General features: G+C 64.4%; 1 protein-coding gene across 6 annotated transcripts in view; it reads left to right on the top strand.

Moving 5' to 3' along the window:
- DOK7 (docking protein 7) overlaps positions 1-15,683 on the top strand; it is a 36,416-nt gene extending 20,733 nt beyond the window's left edge. For 3 of the 6 annotated variants that reach the window (XM_079154459.1, XM_079154455.1, XM_079154457.1), the window contains 5 exons: positions 2,508-2,627; positions 4,402-4,521; positions 6,144-6,871; positions 10,362-10,404; positions 12,904-13,503. In XM_079154459.1, the coding sequence (XP_079010585.1) occupies positions 2,508-2,627; positions 4,402-4,521; positions 6,144-6,871; positions 10,362-10,404; positions 12,904-13,211 (1,319 nt within the window). In that variant the 3' untranslated portion in view covers positions 13,212-13,503. Of the gene's footprint in view, positions 1-2,507; positions 2,628-4,401; positions 4,522-6,143; positions 8,135-10,361; positions 10,405-12,903 lie in introns of those variants that run through there. The other 3 variants (XM_079154456.1, XM_079154458.1, XM_079154460.1) reach the window with 3 other exon arrangements.
- Positions 15,684-16,138: the final 455 nt, after the last annotated feature.

Raw genomic sequence — 16,138 nt, 5'->3', positions numbered from 1 at the left:
AGGAGGGCGGGCGCCTTCCCCAGCAGAGTGCAGGGTCTCTGGGCACTGAGCACAGGTGGACGCTGGGGGACACATACCACTCTGATGTGTCCTCTCCACTAGATGCTTGGCTGGGGGCTGGAACTGCCGACAGACGAGGAGCCTTGTGGGAGGAAGCACCGTGGAGTCCCGAGAGCACTTGGGGTGACCAGCTGGCTTCCTGAGAAGGAACCTGGGGTGGGGCAGGCCTCAGACAAGGGGCAGTCTAGGAGGCCAAGGGGCGTCAGGGAGTGTCCACCTCCTGGGGGTGGTGACAGGAGAGCTGTTTAGGGCGCTCGGAGCCTGTGGGCGTGTGAGGAGAGGGAGCCTGCAGGGTGCCTGGGGTGGTAGCTGTCCTGGGAGGCTGTCCTGGGCTCTGATGGTGCAGGCTGACCAGCCTTGGAGACAGAGGTCCTCCAGGGCCCTTGAGATCGGCCCTGCTGAGGTGGTGGGTAGCACCATATGGGCAGCTGCTGTGCCCCAGGGTCTTCCCAGTGACCGTCTCCTGGGAGCGGGACACTGCAGACGCCTAGTGGGACGCAGGACCGGTTCGCTCCTTCTGTAATGTGGCTTTTTATAGTTGGGGGACTGATTGTCCTGTGGCCGCTGCCAGCTGTCAGTAAGCTGGGGATTAGAGACCGCGTCTTTGCAGAGCTGGCCGGGCTGGCCGAGCCCTTCCCTTGGGTGGGGTGGCGGCGGGCAAAAGGAGCCACGGTAAGGTGCTTCATGTGGGCTGGCTGGCAGAGACGGCCTGCACGTGGCCTGCTTACCTGCCCTATGGGTGCACGTCCTGTCCAGCTGCCCGGCTTGCAAGCCCCACTCATCAGGGCCTTCCTGAGCCAGGCAGGAACCCTGGGTGGGCATCGATCAGGTACCAACCTCCACTCCATGCTGCCGCTGCTTCTTGTCAATGGCAGCCCCCTTGCCCAGAGCAGGACTAGAAGATCGTGGTGCCAGGTAGTGCCCAGTGGGCCCAGCGACCTGGCCTTGAGTCCACCCGGACTGTGTGACTGTGCATAAGTAGCTTGCTCTCTCTGGGTCTCAGCTGCCTCATCTCTAAAGCAAGATGGACACTGTCATGTCTCCTGGTTTGGGGGTGTCATGCTTCCCTCCCCTGCATACCCTAGAGTGGCCACCCTGAGGCATAGCAGCCTTGGCGGGCAGGCCGACTCCCTGGACCCCACAGCCCACATTCCGTGAAGGCAGAGCGTGACTGGGAGGCAGAGCCTTTAACACGGAGGTGTCTTGACCCTCCCTCCTCTGCCTGCTCCTGGACGCTGCCTGAGAACTGGCCTGCATGGCCCTGTGTGCCTTTCTTTGGGCAGTGGGCAGGAGCTCCAAGGGAGGGCTCCTCATGTGCTGACGCAGTGCTGAGTGTCCATCCCCACGTGCCGGCTCAGCAGGTGGGTGCCCCAGGCTGGCCTCCCCATTCACGCGGCCAGGGAGGGATTTCATTCACCCTTGGCCGGCTGGGTGCCTGAGCTGGGGCACGTGGCCGGGGCACGTGGCCTGGGGGCCTCCCTGCTGACTCACTGCCCAGGCTTCTCCTGGGTGTGGAGGCCCGAGGAAGTGCCTGCCCCCAGCCCTCTGTCCAAGTGACCCTGGGCTGGTGGCATGCAGGTCTTCCTTCTGTCAAGTGGGCAGCAGTGGGCAGAGGTGCCTCAGGAGGCACCTGTGACTTCAGGGTGCATCTTTGCATGGTGACTCCAAGGAGAAGGGAGGCTGCCTACTGTGGGGGGCAGTGCTGGCCACGGTGAAGGTGGCCATTTGTGGGGTGGATACCATACTTCCAACATCTGGCCAACATCTGCATGGGTGAGGAACTGAGGTCAGGGCCCCAGGGTGACAGGGGTCTGAGGTGGCCACGCTGGGATGTGACGCCATCCTGGAGACCTGAGGAACCCTGACAGTACCAGCCTCATTCACCTTAGAAGGGCCTGTGGGAAAGGGGCCTGTGGGAAAGGGGCCTCTGGGCTTCTGGTGCACCTGAGGAAACCGAGGCCCAGCAGGCAGGAGGGGACCGCAGGTGGCCTGTGGCAGAGGCACGTGCGGGGCCACCTTGGCAGTGGGATGCACTCTTGGACCGTGTGACCAGGCAGGCCTTGTGGGATGCAGGGTCTCCATGTGCCAGCCACAGAGTGAGGCCTGGACAGGCCCCAGGCTGTAACTGTCCCTGAGCTGCCCTGCCACGTCCTCAGGCATCCTCAGCTGCAGCTGCATCCCCCGTGCATTGGGGAATGGTCCACGGGGAGGCTGGTGCGGGCGTCTGGTGTGGCTGCAGTCCCGTGGCCACTGGCCCATGCATGCGTCTGAAGCGTGTGTGGGGTTCCTAGGGTGCATAGGGGTCAGGTCCAGGACTCTGGGGACGTGGTTTCACAGGCCAGGTGAGTTGGGGCCTGTGGATTCTAACTGGATTTGCACCCCACCCACTCTGCAAGAGCCCGCCTCACCTGTGCCAGCCAGGCTGACCCGTCTCCATCCTCCTTCAGGGGCTGGAGTCTTCTTCTTGTCTTCCACCGAGGGGGAGCAGATCAGCTTCCTGTTTGACTGCATCGTTCGAGGCATCTCCCCAACCAAGGGCCCCTTTGGGCTGCGGCCAGCCCTCCCAGGTTTGTGCAGAGTGTGGCCTGGTGAGGCCCAGGTGGGGTGGCCATGCTTGGGGATGGGGGCCATTCAGTGTCTAGTGGCCACCCTGACTCATCCACCAGTTAGGTGGCTGCTGTTTCCTGGTCTGTTCTGTGACGCTGCTGCTGGGAAGCCCGGGGTTCTGAGGGATCAGCCAGTGTGTCTTGGGGCCTGGCTCACATCCCTCCTGCGTGGGGTCTGAGCCACTAGGACACTCGGGGCTGAAGCCTTCAGGTTGGGGTGGGTTAGCCACAGCTGCCCTGGCTGTGAGTCCAAGGCTGTGGTCTTGAGGCCTCCCCCATGGTGGATCAGGGGTCTCTCCACGGTTGCTGACTTGTGGGCAGCTGACCGACCCTGGCTCTAGGCCCTGCGTAGGGGCAGGAGCAGCCTCGTGGGGTTGGCTGGTGTGTGGGTTTCGGGGTGGGCTGCTCAGCAGGCCTCTTGTCCCGTGTGCTCCCTGTGTTGCCAGGGTGTCCTCTTCAGCACTCTAACCAGGAACGCGGCTGGGCCCCTGTGGCCATGTAGTCCAGGTACTGAGGGGCGCAGAGGAGGGCTGGGCTCCTCCAGGACCTGGCGGGCCTGGGCAGGGACACAGATGAGCTCTGAAGCTCCCCTCACCCATGGGACGGCGCTTGTCCAGTCTGTGGGCAAGCGGACAGGGAGCTCACCGGCTGCTTCCTCACCTGGGCAGGCCGGTGGAGGCTCCCCAGGAGCTCATCGTGCAGCACCAGGTCCTCCACACCCGCTGCCTACCCCAGAGCAGCTGCAGGTGGGGGCAGCGGCCAGGCAGGGTGGGTGCCCAGTGGCCAGAGCCCTTCCTGCAGCTCGGGCCCCCAGACGGTGCAGCAGCGCCACCTGCTGGTGTCCTGCCCTGAGGCTGCACGCCGACCCGAGTGTGTGCTCAGGGCCTGGGAGTGGACGTGCGTTTCTCCCAGAGGGTCCAGCTGTCCTGCTCACAGGCAGCACATGTCTGCCTGTGAGAGCTCTCAAGCCAGTGGACATGGACTTTGTGGCTGCTAGGGTCCTAGTTCAAGAGGGACTTGGTGGTGGCTGTGGGTGGCAACTGCATGGGACCAGCGAGGGACAACACCCTGCATGGATGGGAAGAGGTTCCCGCCTCCCAGGCTTAGAAAACATGCAGGTGATGGCCAGAGAGGCTGCACTCCCTGAGGCAGCTGCCATGTCCTACGGGCGGGGCTGAGGATCACAGGCGACCAGCCAGGCCTTGGGTGCCACTCAAGGCTCAGCCCAAGGACCCCAGCATGGCTGGCAGTGACGGGGTTGGGGTGGTGTTTCACTCAGACAGGGGAGCCCCATGGGAAGTGGGTGCGATAGACCAGGTGAGCAGACCTCTCCTGGAACTGGGGACAGCAGGACCAGAGGTCCAGTTATCTGGGACAGAGCCTGATACCTTGGTGGGGGTGGCAAGGGGTATAGCTGGCTTAGGAGGCTATTCATGGGCAGGGCACCCAGGCTGGAGACTGGGGCTGTCCATGGGCACAGTGGCCCAAGAGGGGCAGATGGAGGACTGTCCGCAGGGACGCAGGATGGGCAATGGGGAACCCATGTGGGGCATTCTGAGTATGGTGCCCAGGAGCTGGGATTGAGGGGCCCGGAGTGCTGGGGTGGCCAGTGGTCACCACTCACCTGAGCACTGCATTAGGGTGTGGCCTCAAAAAGGTGTCCAGTGACATCTGGCAGCATGTGGGCTGGGGCTGGAGGTGGGGAATGTGCACTGACCCCCCCTCTCTGCCATAGACCCCAGCCCCGGGGGTTCCTCGACCTTGGAGGAGCGAGTGGCCCAGGAAGCCCTAGGAGCCCTGCAGCTGGAGAAGCGGCTCAGCATGCTCTCACACTCTGGCAGGCCAGGCAGCGGAGGTAAGGCCAGTGGCCTGACCCAAGCCATGGGGACCAGGCTCTAAACTTGCCATTCCAGCCAGTGGTCAGGTAGCCCTCTTTCTTTCTGTCCTGTGCATGTAGCCATCTGGCCATTCATTCACTTTCCACTCACACTGTCTCCCTCCTGCCCCTTCCTTCTCCCTTTATCTAGCACCCATCCATCCACCCACCTATCCATCCATCCACCCACCCATTCATCCACCCACCCATCCATCCATCCATCCATCCATCCACCCATCCATCCACCACCCATTCACTCATTCATCCATCCACCCACCCATCCATCCACCCACCCATCCATCCACCCACCTATCCATCCATCCACCCACCCATCCACCCATCCACCCACCCATCCACCCATCCATCCATCCATCCATCCATCCATCCATCCATCCATCCATCCATCCATCCACTCACCCATTCACCCATCCATCCATCCACCCACCCATCCATCCATCCACCCACCCACCCACCCATCTATCCATCCATCCATCCATCCATCCATCCATCCATCCATCCATCCATGCATCCATCCACCCATCCGCCCATCCATCTGTCCACCCACCCATCCATTCACCTGCCCACCCATCCATTCACCCACCCATCCACCCACCCATCCACCCATCTATCAGTCCATCCATCAGTCCATTCACCCCGGCCTTCTCCTGCTCATTCATTCGTTCTCTCTCCTTTCACTCACTCACTCACTCATTCACTCACTATTGCACAGATGCTTATTAAATGCTGGCAACAGGCGCTGAAGGGCGTATGATTCAGGAGTGCATTCCACCCTGCCTGTGAGCCACGAGTGCAGGCCTCCTGCACTTCGGTTTGAGGTCTGTGCTCAGACAAAGGCTCAGGGGCGGATGAAGCTGCTGTGGCAGGAGAAGGACAGAGGGGGTTAGCCGCCCAATGAGGGGGGCCGGCTCGGCTGGTGGTCCTACCAGCACCCTCTGCTGCCTGTCTTCTGGGATGCACAGAGGGACAGTAGCCCTCTCTCCTCCAGTCTGGGCCCTCCCCCTGAGCAGGGAGCCTCAAGTTTGCAAGGAAACTTCCCACCCTCCTGGGGGTGCATGCTGGTTCCCCTCTGGAGCCCTGGAAGGCAGGCTGGGCAGCTGAGATGGGAGAATGGAAAGGCAGACATGGCTTCCCAGGGGCACAGAGTCGGGGAGACAGGGGCTGGCCGTACAGGAGGGCAGCAGGGTGGGAGTCCCCTGAATGTCCTTGTCCTCAGGGGACTTCTGGTCCAGTGGGAAGGGGAGGCCAGGAAGGAGGCATGGCAGCGGGGTCAGCCAGGTGCTGGGCAGACCTGTGAAGCTCTGGGCTGAAGGTGGAAGTGGGCTGTCCCAGGCAAGGGCTGGGAGGGCGGGGCCCGGGGGCTGGAAAGGGTCAGGGTGGCTGGGCACATCTCTGGGGGTGGGGGCAGGAGGAGAGATGCCAGGGGCCAGGCCGCAGAGGGTGGAGGACCCCTGCTGTGCCAGGGGCTCAGGGGCAGGGTGATGGGGAGGTCCAGGCGGGGAGGCGGGAGGGTGGGGGGTGCCTGGAGGGCTGCTTCTGCCGACCTGGGCCCCCGGCATCCTCAGAGCCCCCCTCTGTCTCAGGGGACGACCACAGCCTCTCCAGCTCCTCCTCCGAGGCCAGCCACTCGGACACCAGCGCCAGCAGCAGGCTCACCGCGTGGCCGGAGCCATCCTTGTCCTCAGCAGCCATGTCGCAGGAGGGGCTGGGGCTGGCGGCCGCCCAGGCCCCAGGGGAGGCCGCGCTGGGTGCCTCGAGGCTGCCCGCCAAGCCGCTGCGCCCCCGGCAGCTGCAGGAGGTCGGCCGACAGAGCTCCTCGGACAGCGGCATCGCCACGGGCAGCCACTCCTCCTACTCGGGCAGCTTCTCGTCCTACGCGGACAGCAGCCTGGACGTGTGGCGGGCAGGCGGCGACGAGTTCGGCTCGCTGCTCAGCCTGCCGCCGCCGGCGGGCGTACCTGAGCCCAGCCTGTGTGCCTGCCCGCCCGGGGTGGCTGAGTACCAGGTGCCCACCGCGCTGCGGCACCACTACGACATGCCCCGCAGCCTGCGCCAGGCCCCCCGGGACCAGAGCGCGGCCTCGCAGGCTGGCCCTGACCATGGCGCCACCACGGACTTGGGCAGCCAGACATCGGCCGGGTGTCCTTCTGGCTGGCTGGGCACAAGAAGGCGGGGACAGGCGACAGAGGCCCCCGGCAGGGAGGCCACACTGCCCAGCCCAGCCCCCAGCGAGCCCTGGGAAGCAGGCGGGCCCCACCCCGGGCCGCCTCCGGCTTTCTTTTCGGCGTGTCCAGTCTGTGGAGGACTCAAGGTAAACCCCCGCCCTGACTGCGGACCAGCCCCGCTGCCGTGAAGCGGCGGGATTTTGCCCCTCAGGAGAGAAGGCGGAGTTGGCCTCTTTGCAGACAGAGTGCCCTGGGCTATGTTTCAAGAAGCCCTGGACCTGTGGAGAGGGCCCGGGGTGGGCAGCAGCCCCAGGCTGCCCTCCCCCAGGGGGCGCTCTGGCTGCGGGTGGAGGGTCTGACTTGGGTGTTCTAGAAATCGGGGCTCTGGTGGGCAGGTCGGGGTGGGTCAGCAGAGCCCCCAGGCCTGGCTTCTCTGGCGCTGTCTCACCCCGAGTGAGGCCTGAGCGCTGGGGACGTAGGTGGTGCTGGGCCCCCGCTCGGGCTGACACAGGGCTGCAGGTCGCCATGGGCCGGGCCAGGCCTGAGAGCTACTCGTCCTGGCCCAGCACGCCCTCCTGGATGACCACCGCTCCCACCCGCTCCTGGTCGTCTCTGCGGTGCACACACTTCCCTCAGAGTCCACCCCTGCGGCACCTGTGGACACCCAGTTCTGGGGGCCTCTCCTCCACAGGGGAGCTCCCCTGGCACTGTCTTGCGTGATCAGCTTTTCGTATTCACCCCGCGGCACCCACGGTGGGCTCGAGGCCGCACCCCACGGGGAGGAAACTGACGCTCAGGAGGTTCCTTGGCTTCTGGGATCTGAGTCTGTGGCCCAGCCCCACTGCTCCCCGCGGCCGGTCTTCCCTGAGCCCTGCAGGCAGAGGCCAGCAGAGCCCTGGGTTCTTGCGGTTGGCTCAGGCTCTTGAGGTCGGCCTACCACAGGGTCCCTTTTAAAGGTCCGCATGGGGCTGGGGGTGCAGCTCGGTGCTAGAGGACTTGCCCGACGTGCCCCGGGTACTGCAAGACAAACAAACAATAAATGAATCTTAAAAATAAGTGCAAGAATAAAAGAAAGGCTCCCCAGTGCCCTCTTGCTGGGACCAGGAAGCTGGTGGCCAGGACTGGGCAGAGGCGGCTGGGCTCCGAGGACTCCGTTGCTGTGGTCGGACGGCGGCCTTGCCTGTGGGCCCCTCAGCTCGGCGCCGTGGCTCCCCGTCCCAGCTCCACTCTCCAGCATAGGCTGCCTGTGCCCGCCCTCCCTGGACGCCCTGGTGGCTCCATCCTGCGGGCAGCTCGCCTGGGAACCCTGGCCCTGCGCCACCTGTCGGCTGACCTGTTGCTCTTCGGCTGTTTGAAACCTGACACTGTTTGTAATACGTTCTCAGACTGGAAATAAAACTCTTCTCTTACCGCCTCGTTCTCTTCATGTGGCCAGCCCTCCCACCTCCCCGCTAGGCCTGGGGCTGGAATGGAAGCCCGCAGTGCAGCCTGAAGCCCAAGGGTCATGCGGACCACAGGGAAGGCGGCTTCTGACAGCTGGGGCGTGGGCGTGGGCGTGGCACGCGTGCCCGGAGTGTTCCTGCGGGTTCCCTGGCAACCACAGTGGGGTCCTCAGCAGGCCCTTGGCTCAGGCTCGGGGACCCAGCACCCAGGCGAGGGAGGCGCTCGCTCTGGGGCTCCTCAGGCCCTGCCTCTGCTGCTGTCCGTCCGGCCTGCCCTTCTTTGGACGTGGGCTGGGCTCCAGCAGCACGGCCACTGGGGAAGGACAGGCGTGGGGAGCTGAGCTCAGACCACTCGTCGCCCACTGTCGGGGGCCCCACAAGTCACTGCACCTCCCTGAGCCTCAGTTTCCTCTTCCACTTATGGGCCTGCCCTGCTGGGCTGTACTGAGGGTCCAGTGGGATGACAGGTGCAGGTGCCCAAGGTCCCCAGGGGGTCTTCCTGCAGAAAGAACTGGACAGCAGCTCCCGGGATGGGGCGCTGGGGCCCTGGAGGGTGAGGCCCCTCTGTCGGAGCCTCATCCGGCCTCCTCTGCCTCTGGAGCCCCTTCACACATGGCGGGTGGTAGGCAGGGAGTGGAAGTTTGGAACCCAACTCCCAGGACCTCAGTGTCCACCCTTGGCCAGAGGACACATGTGTGTGTCGAGGACCTGGGCAGGTGGTGCTGGGCTGGAGGGCACTCAAAGGAGGGAGGGGCTGCTGACACTTGAGGCCCTTGGAGGCTGCAGTGTCTCATGGGATGGGGTGGCCTAGGAGGACCCAGGTGCCCACTTCAGTTGACCCTCAGTCTTCTTGGGACCAGTGGAGCTCCAAGGCCAGGGCTCTGCCCTGGAGGTACCTGGGGCCAGGGCTGGGGTCTCCGGATGCAGTGGGGACTGCCACCTTTATTCACTCCCTGCCTGTGTGTGATGGGCAGGCCTCTGGCTCAGCCATCCCAAGGTCCTGCCCACTGCCCTGCAGCAGCCCAGACCCCCTGCGGGCTGGGATGGGTGGGCTGGGGCATCCAAGGGGCAGACACTGGTCCCCTGCACTGGTTCCCCACTGAGGCCCAGCTGTGGGGAGCTGGTGGACTTCCTGTACCTGCCCCAGTTGCTCTCTGCCATACTTGGGGTCTGGATGGACCCTGCAGGACTGGCCCCCTGAGCAAGTACCATGTCTGGGTGCTGCTGGGGACTTGGCCCTGCCCGTTGATGGGCCCCTGGGGGCAGGTGGCCAGCGGTCTGCATTGAAGTGACCTCAGAGGCCAGCTTGGGTCCACCTCTCACCCTGAGACCCCAGCCTGCAGCAGGCTGCTGTAGAAGGTGGTGTGCTTGGGCCAGTTGGCTTGGTCAGGGGCACACTTGTCTTTGGCCCCAGCCTGGACCTATGACCACCCACCTGGACAGGCCTGGGCCAGTGCCGAGTGCCTAGGGCCCCTTTCCAGCCCCCGCCACCAGGTTGCCCACTTAGAGGTGCGAGGGTTGTGGGACCTTTCCAGCCACTTCCACCGGGGCCCTGGACTCTGAGGGGACCTTTTCCTGGGGACTCAGGGTGTCTGCAGCTGCAGGCGGAGCCTCTGGTGTGGCGTCAGACGCACCTGCTGGGCCTGGCCCTCCGGCCCCACCTGTGCACCTGCTGCAGATTCTTCCCCGTCAGGCACTGACTGCTCAGGGCTTTGAAGGGGGTGGCCGCCCACCTCACCAGGGGCTCCAGGTGGGCTCTCTAGGCCAGGAGCTGCTGAGAGCAGGGGCCTTGGGCTAAGGCTTCTGTGGACCCTGTGCCTGTGCCACAGCTGCTCAACTCTGCACACATCCCATGTGGCTGATGTGACCCAGTTGTCACCTGCAGCGGGCACTACACTTGGCCTGGGGGCCCTAGCGGGCCAACCGGCTCAGAAGGCCCCTGTCCCTGGGCATCTGCAGCCTCCAGCCTCCTGTGGGCTATCACGTGAGGCCACTGCCCATGGGACAGTCAGGGCTGTGGGCAGCTGGATCTCAGGGCCTGGAAGATATGGAGTTGCTCGCAGGCTGGTTTCCCCCATAGGTGGCCCAATTTCCCCTGACCTGCTCCTCTTGGGGTTTCCGTCCTGGTTCTTGGGGCCCAGGGAGAGGATGAAGGAGTCAGATGCACACACTGACAGTGTTCTCTTTGGCCTAGGGAGCAGCTGCTTCGCCCCCTGGACCCATGATGACCCACCCAGGTAGGCACTGGCTTTGGAGTCCAGCTGCTCCCAGGGAAAGGGGAGTTAGGTGGGGCAGCCGACAGGCCAGCTGGAGGGTCAGGCTCGGCGGCCCTGGACAGGGGGTGAAGTGGGCAGCGGGGAGCTCTTGCACAGGTGGGCAGGGGCCAGTGGGTGGGGCCTGGTAAGTGGCTCCTGTGGCAGGGCTGGGGACAGCCTCTCTCAGTAGCATCTACTGGGGCGGCCAGTGGGCAGCTGGGCCATGGTCTGAAGGTTGGGACTCACAGCCTTGGGGCAGTTGGTCCCCAAGCCCTGAGTGTGGACAAAGCAGACAACAGATGGGGAAGCAATGACAGACTGAGGGGAGGCCATGTGCCTGGGCACGTCGTGGGGGGCAGAGGAGGCCTGGGGTCCTAAGGCTCTAGCCCAGGCCTGGCCTCTTGCAGACTTGCCCTCAGGTCCCCAAGCACTCTCTCCAGGTCCCCTGGCCCCTTCTGCCTCCACTGCCACCTAGCCCTCCTTGCCCTCCACCCTTAGCCCAGTCCCCTCCTCCAGGACCCCTGCCCTGCTGCAGGTAGGCTGTGTCCAACCCCTGGTGTCGGGTGCTATGGGACTATGCTATGGGAGGCCTGGCCTTTCCTTGAAAACAGGTATTGGCTGGCAGGTGGCAAGGCTGTCCCTGGCTCTCCCTCCCCCTGGCTGCTGGCCTCCCAGGAGGAGCTTTGCTTTCCCTGTCACGGAGTCTCTGCACCGCAAATGCAGGGATTTTTTTACAGAAATCCCTCCCCTTGGACCAGAGGTTCTTCTGAGACTGAAAATATCCAGCCCATCCTTGTTAAGCAAGGACGAAGGACGCTGAGCTGCCATGCCAAGCAAGCCAGCTTCCTTATCTCAGGCCCCGTGCAGCTGCTAGGATGTCACGACCACTGGGCAGTGTGAGTGCCAGTGTGTCCCTTCCCTGCACCCTGGAGCAGGTCTCCAGCAGGGCACCACTGTGCTTAGGCCAGGACTCCCTGGTGTTAGCACTGGTGACCAGGAGGTGGCCACCTCATGAATAGCAGAGGGCACCCTTCTCTTGCTGAGGCCCCAGCTCAGCCCAGTGCAGCCACCTCTGGTTCTGACCCAGGTGCTTGGTGCTCACTGCACACACAGGGTGGCAGTCTGCTCTGCGCTCTGTCCTCCTGCTCTCTGCTCTGGGACCCTGGGTGGGCCATGGGCAGATCTCTTCCTTGCTGTCTGGCCCAGGGGTGATGGTCCTCGCTGGAGGCCAGGCCCACCCCCTGCTCTCCTGGAGACCAGTACAGGCTGCATCTGTCTGATCAATACAGCTGGGTGGGGACTGAGGTGCTCGGAGCCCAGGCGTACCTTGGCCCGCTGCCAGTACCGGTGTAAGCAGCCCCTCCCTGAGCTGCCCCAGGAACACACATCCTCCAGCGGGGGCTGCGTCAGGAGGAAGGGTCGGGGGGAGCGCTGGGCTCGTGTGTCCTCCTAAAGGGGTCTTGGCGTCCTGAGAGGTGGTCAGCCTGCATCAACATCTCGGCCACTGGCTTTGTGGCCTGGGGACCTGGGGTCTCTGCCTCAGCCTCCCCTGAGGAGACAACACGCTCTGCCTGTCTCGCTGGGGGCAGTAACCGGGAGGGGCAGGACCCATGTGTGGACTTTCAGGGGCATACAGGGGACTCCAGCATCCCTGGCCAGAGATCGGCACATCCAGGCCCCCTCTGTGGGAGAAGGGTCAGAAACAGGCCAACTGTGGGGGCTTTCAGTCCCCCCGCTGAATCCCAGCACCCACCTGAGTCCTGTGGTGCTGTGCCGTGGGCAGCCACAGCGTGATCTGTGTCCCAGGCCTCACCGTGACTCTGGGCACTGCCCTCCAGGAATGGGCAGAGCGTGCGGCTTCACCTACCACCCCTTCAGGGGTGCGTTGCTCCCCCGACCCCTTGTGGCTGACTTGCCCCACAGGGACAGGTCTTCTGTGGCCAGGGGTCCATCCTGTGGGACGCTGGCCTGTGGAGAGGGGCCAGTACGCAGCTAAGCCTGCTAACTTGGGACTCTACCACAGCCCTGCCTTGCCAGGCATGGAGAAGCCCCTCCGTCCCTGTGGGGACTCACCGTCCAGAGAGGTCCCAGGAGCCTGTGGCAGGCAGGAGGACTTGGGAGGCCATCAAAGAGAGGGTCGATGAGCACAGAACAGGGCATGATCCTGGCCTGGGAGGGACCCAGGAGGAGGAGATGGGTTGCAGGGTTTGGAAGGCTGGGAGGCTGGGGTGAGGGCCGAGGGACCCGCAGAGAGCAGGTCTTGGGGATCCATGGAGGGTGGGTGGTCTCAGGACGGGGCAGTGCCCAGCCAGAGGTGGATGGTCCAGGAGAATGGGGGGGGGGGGTCAGGGAGGGTCCACGACCAGGGGAGGTGGGGGGTGGGAGGCGGAGCTCGGCCATGGTGGGAGGGCAGTTCTTTGCGGACAGCCTTCAGGTTGCACAGCCCTGGCTGCCCCTGGGGACTCATGGCCCTCTCCCCAGGATCGCTGGGGCCCACGGCAGCTGAGGGCCCAGGGCTGGACGGACGGTGCAGCGGCGTGCCTGCCTACGTGAACATCCCGGTCAGCCCCTCCTCCAGCCGCCAGCTGCACTACATGGGCCTGGAGCTCCAGGAGGCCGGCGTGGGCGTCCGAGGTGGGTCCATGGGAGACCCCACAGGGCTGGGGCCACATCTCAGGGCCTTGACCCCAGCACATCAGCCCCGTCAGGGAGCTCCTGCTACTAGTGCCCAAGTGAGAACTCCAAAGGCAGCCCCTGACCCCCAGCGACATCCACTGAGTCCCCTCTGAGGCTGCAGGCCCAGGGCCAGGTGCTGTCTGGCTGGGGGACTGGTGGGGACAGGAGTTGGCGTCAGAGCACCGCCCAGCCCGTCACTAGGGAGGTGAGCACCTGCAGGCTGTGCTGGGCGGCTGGGCAGGTGCCAGCACCTCCTGCGCTGTGCTCACAGCGGGCTGCTCGCAGGGGCCGGCACCGCCCACTACGCCCAGATCGACATTGCGGCCACAGAGACGGCGCATCGGGTGGGGGCCCAGCACGCGCAGACCCGGGAGGAGCGGCTGTCGGAGCTGGAGCAGCGGAGGAAAGGGGCCCAGCAGTGAGGCCCCTGACCTGCACAGCTGGACTGTCTGGCCCCGGCCTCTGTGGTGGTCTCCACCACATCCTCTGCTGGCCTGGCGTCGAGGGTGACTCCTAGCCACCCAGCTGTGGGAGGGCACGGCTGGTCTCGTGCCCCGGTGGCTGGAGGACTCTGGGCCCACGCTGGTTCATTCCGGTTCTCTACTCCTGCCGGGGTCTCCCACCTCACTGGTGCCCAGGGCTGACCCTTTCTTCGGCCTGATCACGTCTCCCTGGACCACAGGCCTCCGAGGGGTTAGGCACCTGACACAGCACCTCCGGCATCTGGGGCTGGAGTCGCCAGGGTGAATTTGAGAGCGGTTTCCACGGCCTGGGATGAAACTGCCCTCCCCCTCCTGTGTGTGACCACCCAGGTGACAGCTGTGTCCTCGCATAAGGCATGTCTTTAGACGGGGCAGGCGACTCCTGAGGCCTGGGCTGGGACGCCACAGCCTCCCCACAGTGTGGCCTCCAAGCTACCCTGGGGCTCCCCCTGCTGAGCCACAATGCCCCGTTCCTTGGGTTGAAGGCCACAGCAAGGACAGACTGTCCCGCCGGTCAGCCACCAGTGTGACTGCTGTGCAGGACCGTGGCTTACCTGAGTCCCGCTTCTCAGGACTCAGGGCGTCACATGAAGTGCAAACGCCCCTGTTCTGTGTTTAACGTGTGTGATTCTCTGCAGGGGTGCGGACGAACCTGCGCTTTCTGCCTCTGGACTGGGTCCGGCTGATGTCTCAATGCTGGGCCTGAGGCTGGGGGTCCTGGGGGCAGATGGAGTGCCGCCCTTGGTGGAGCTAGGTCGGGGTCTCCATGTGGGAACTTCTTCCAGATGCATTGGCCTTCGGGGAGCCTGTGGCAGTTCTGTGGCTCGGACAAGGGATGGGAGGTTTCCGGGTGGTGGGTTTCCTGTATGCCCCAGCCTGGGCTGAGGAAGGCTGGCGTTGGGGGCCGGGGGCTCTCCTAGGCTCCAGCTGCAGACCATCTTGGCTGTTTCTTCTTCCGTCTCCCTCCCCCACCCCAGGAGCCCAAGGGTCCAGAGGGTCCATGCTTAGCTGCTGATGGGGATCAAAGGAGGCTGGTGCTACTCTTCTTCTGGGGTCCCTGGTGTCGGAAGGTTCCAGAATACCCGCCCTCCTTGCTCTGCTGGCCCCACATGTCCCGTGAGCTGACATAGGCTGATCAAGTGTGACTGCGTGGAAACCCAGGAGAGGGAGCAGCTCGACTCTGAGCCAGCTGGGGGTGGGGGCAGAGGCCCCCATGGGAGGACAGGCCCTGGCTGCCCCACCAGTCCAAGGTGGGACAGGTGTCCAGCCTAGCCTAGAAGATCCCCTCTTGCCCCCTTCCTAGATTTTCTTCCAAGCCAAAGTGTGGTCACCGCCAGTCCCAGTGGTGTCCAGGCCCTCCATGGAACCCCTGCTTGTCTGGGGCCCGTCAGAGCTGCCTCCTGGTCCAGTGCCCTCACCTCATCGGTGGCCTTGTGGTCTGGTGGTCACTGAGCGTTGGGCATTTGATTTAAAGTTGTTGACTTTCACCCTTCAAGGCAAGGCACCAGCCCTGATGCTCCTGGACTTAGCAACGTGAATCCCAAGCCAGCAGGAAGGGCAGGTGCAGGCACAGCAGGGCCCCGTGAACCTCTGGGCTGAGCTGGGGCCTGCACCGGGGGTCTGCGTGCACCTGGCCTCAGCACCCAGTCCTCCCATGGCACAGGCTCCACAGAGACCAGGCCTGGGTCTGCAGCCTTGGGAGGGACCTCGGGAAGGAAGATGAGGATAAGGTGACATAGAGAGACATAGCACAGGAGGCAAATGTGGAAGGGCAGCTAAGTGGGTGTCACTGTCAGACAGGCATCCGGAAAGCCCAGGGGCCAGAGAAGCCATCTTTCAGCCCAGGACCCGGAGCCCATCAGTGCCTCCTTCCCAGGATCAGAGCAAAGGCCAGGGCCCTGAGACCGACACGGTCACCTAGGAGCCCTGCCACCACCTCCTCTTGGCTACCAGAACTTTGCAGAGGACCCTGAGGTCAGGTCCCCGACACCCACCCAGCTCTGAAGGGAGGCCAGGCAGTGGGCCAAGTGGCTCTGGCCTCAAGCAGCCATCCTGCTTGGCAGAACTCCCAGCACCCCTAAGTCTGCCTGGGCTGGAGGCCATCCTCCCTGCATAGCTTGGCCTCATGGGAGTCCCTGCTGGAGGCCACGTGTGCCCGGACCTCCCTGTGGCACGTTGGCCAGGTGGCTGAGCCTACCCTCTGGCCTGCTGCTGCCGGGCCGGGCTGTGTGTCACACTCTGCAGGCACAGAGGGCAGGCGGCCCACACTTGGCCGACACCAGGCCTGGTTGGAACCTCTCTTACCTGACCCCTTGGGCAGCACGGAAACTGGCCTCCTGCTCCTTTCCCAGTAGGAACCTGAGGCTCTGGGCAGCCAAGGCCGCAGGGCTGTGGGGCTGGCACGTGCTGCCTATAGGAAAGGCCAGGAGGGCCTGCGGAGCGTGGTCAAGACCCTGGGAGGGGATGGGGGCCACAGCTCTTGCGGGGAGGCTGCCAGGCAAGGGGAGGGTGGGGAGCTTTCTTGGAGCTTTCTCTAACGCACTCAGCAACAGAGACAG

This window comes from Sciurus vulgaris, assembly GCF_902686455.1.
Source record: "Sciurus vulgaris genome assembly, chromosome: 9".
Taxonomy (NCBI): domain Eukaryota; kingdom Metazoa; phylum Chordata; class Mammalia; order Rodentia; family Sciuridae; genus Sciurus; species Sciurus vulgaris.
This window is presented reverse-complemented; position numbering and strand designations above follow the sequence as displayed.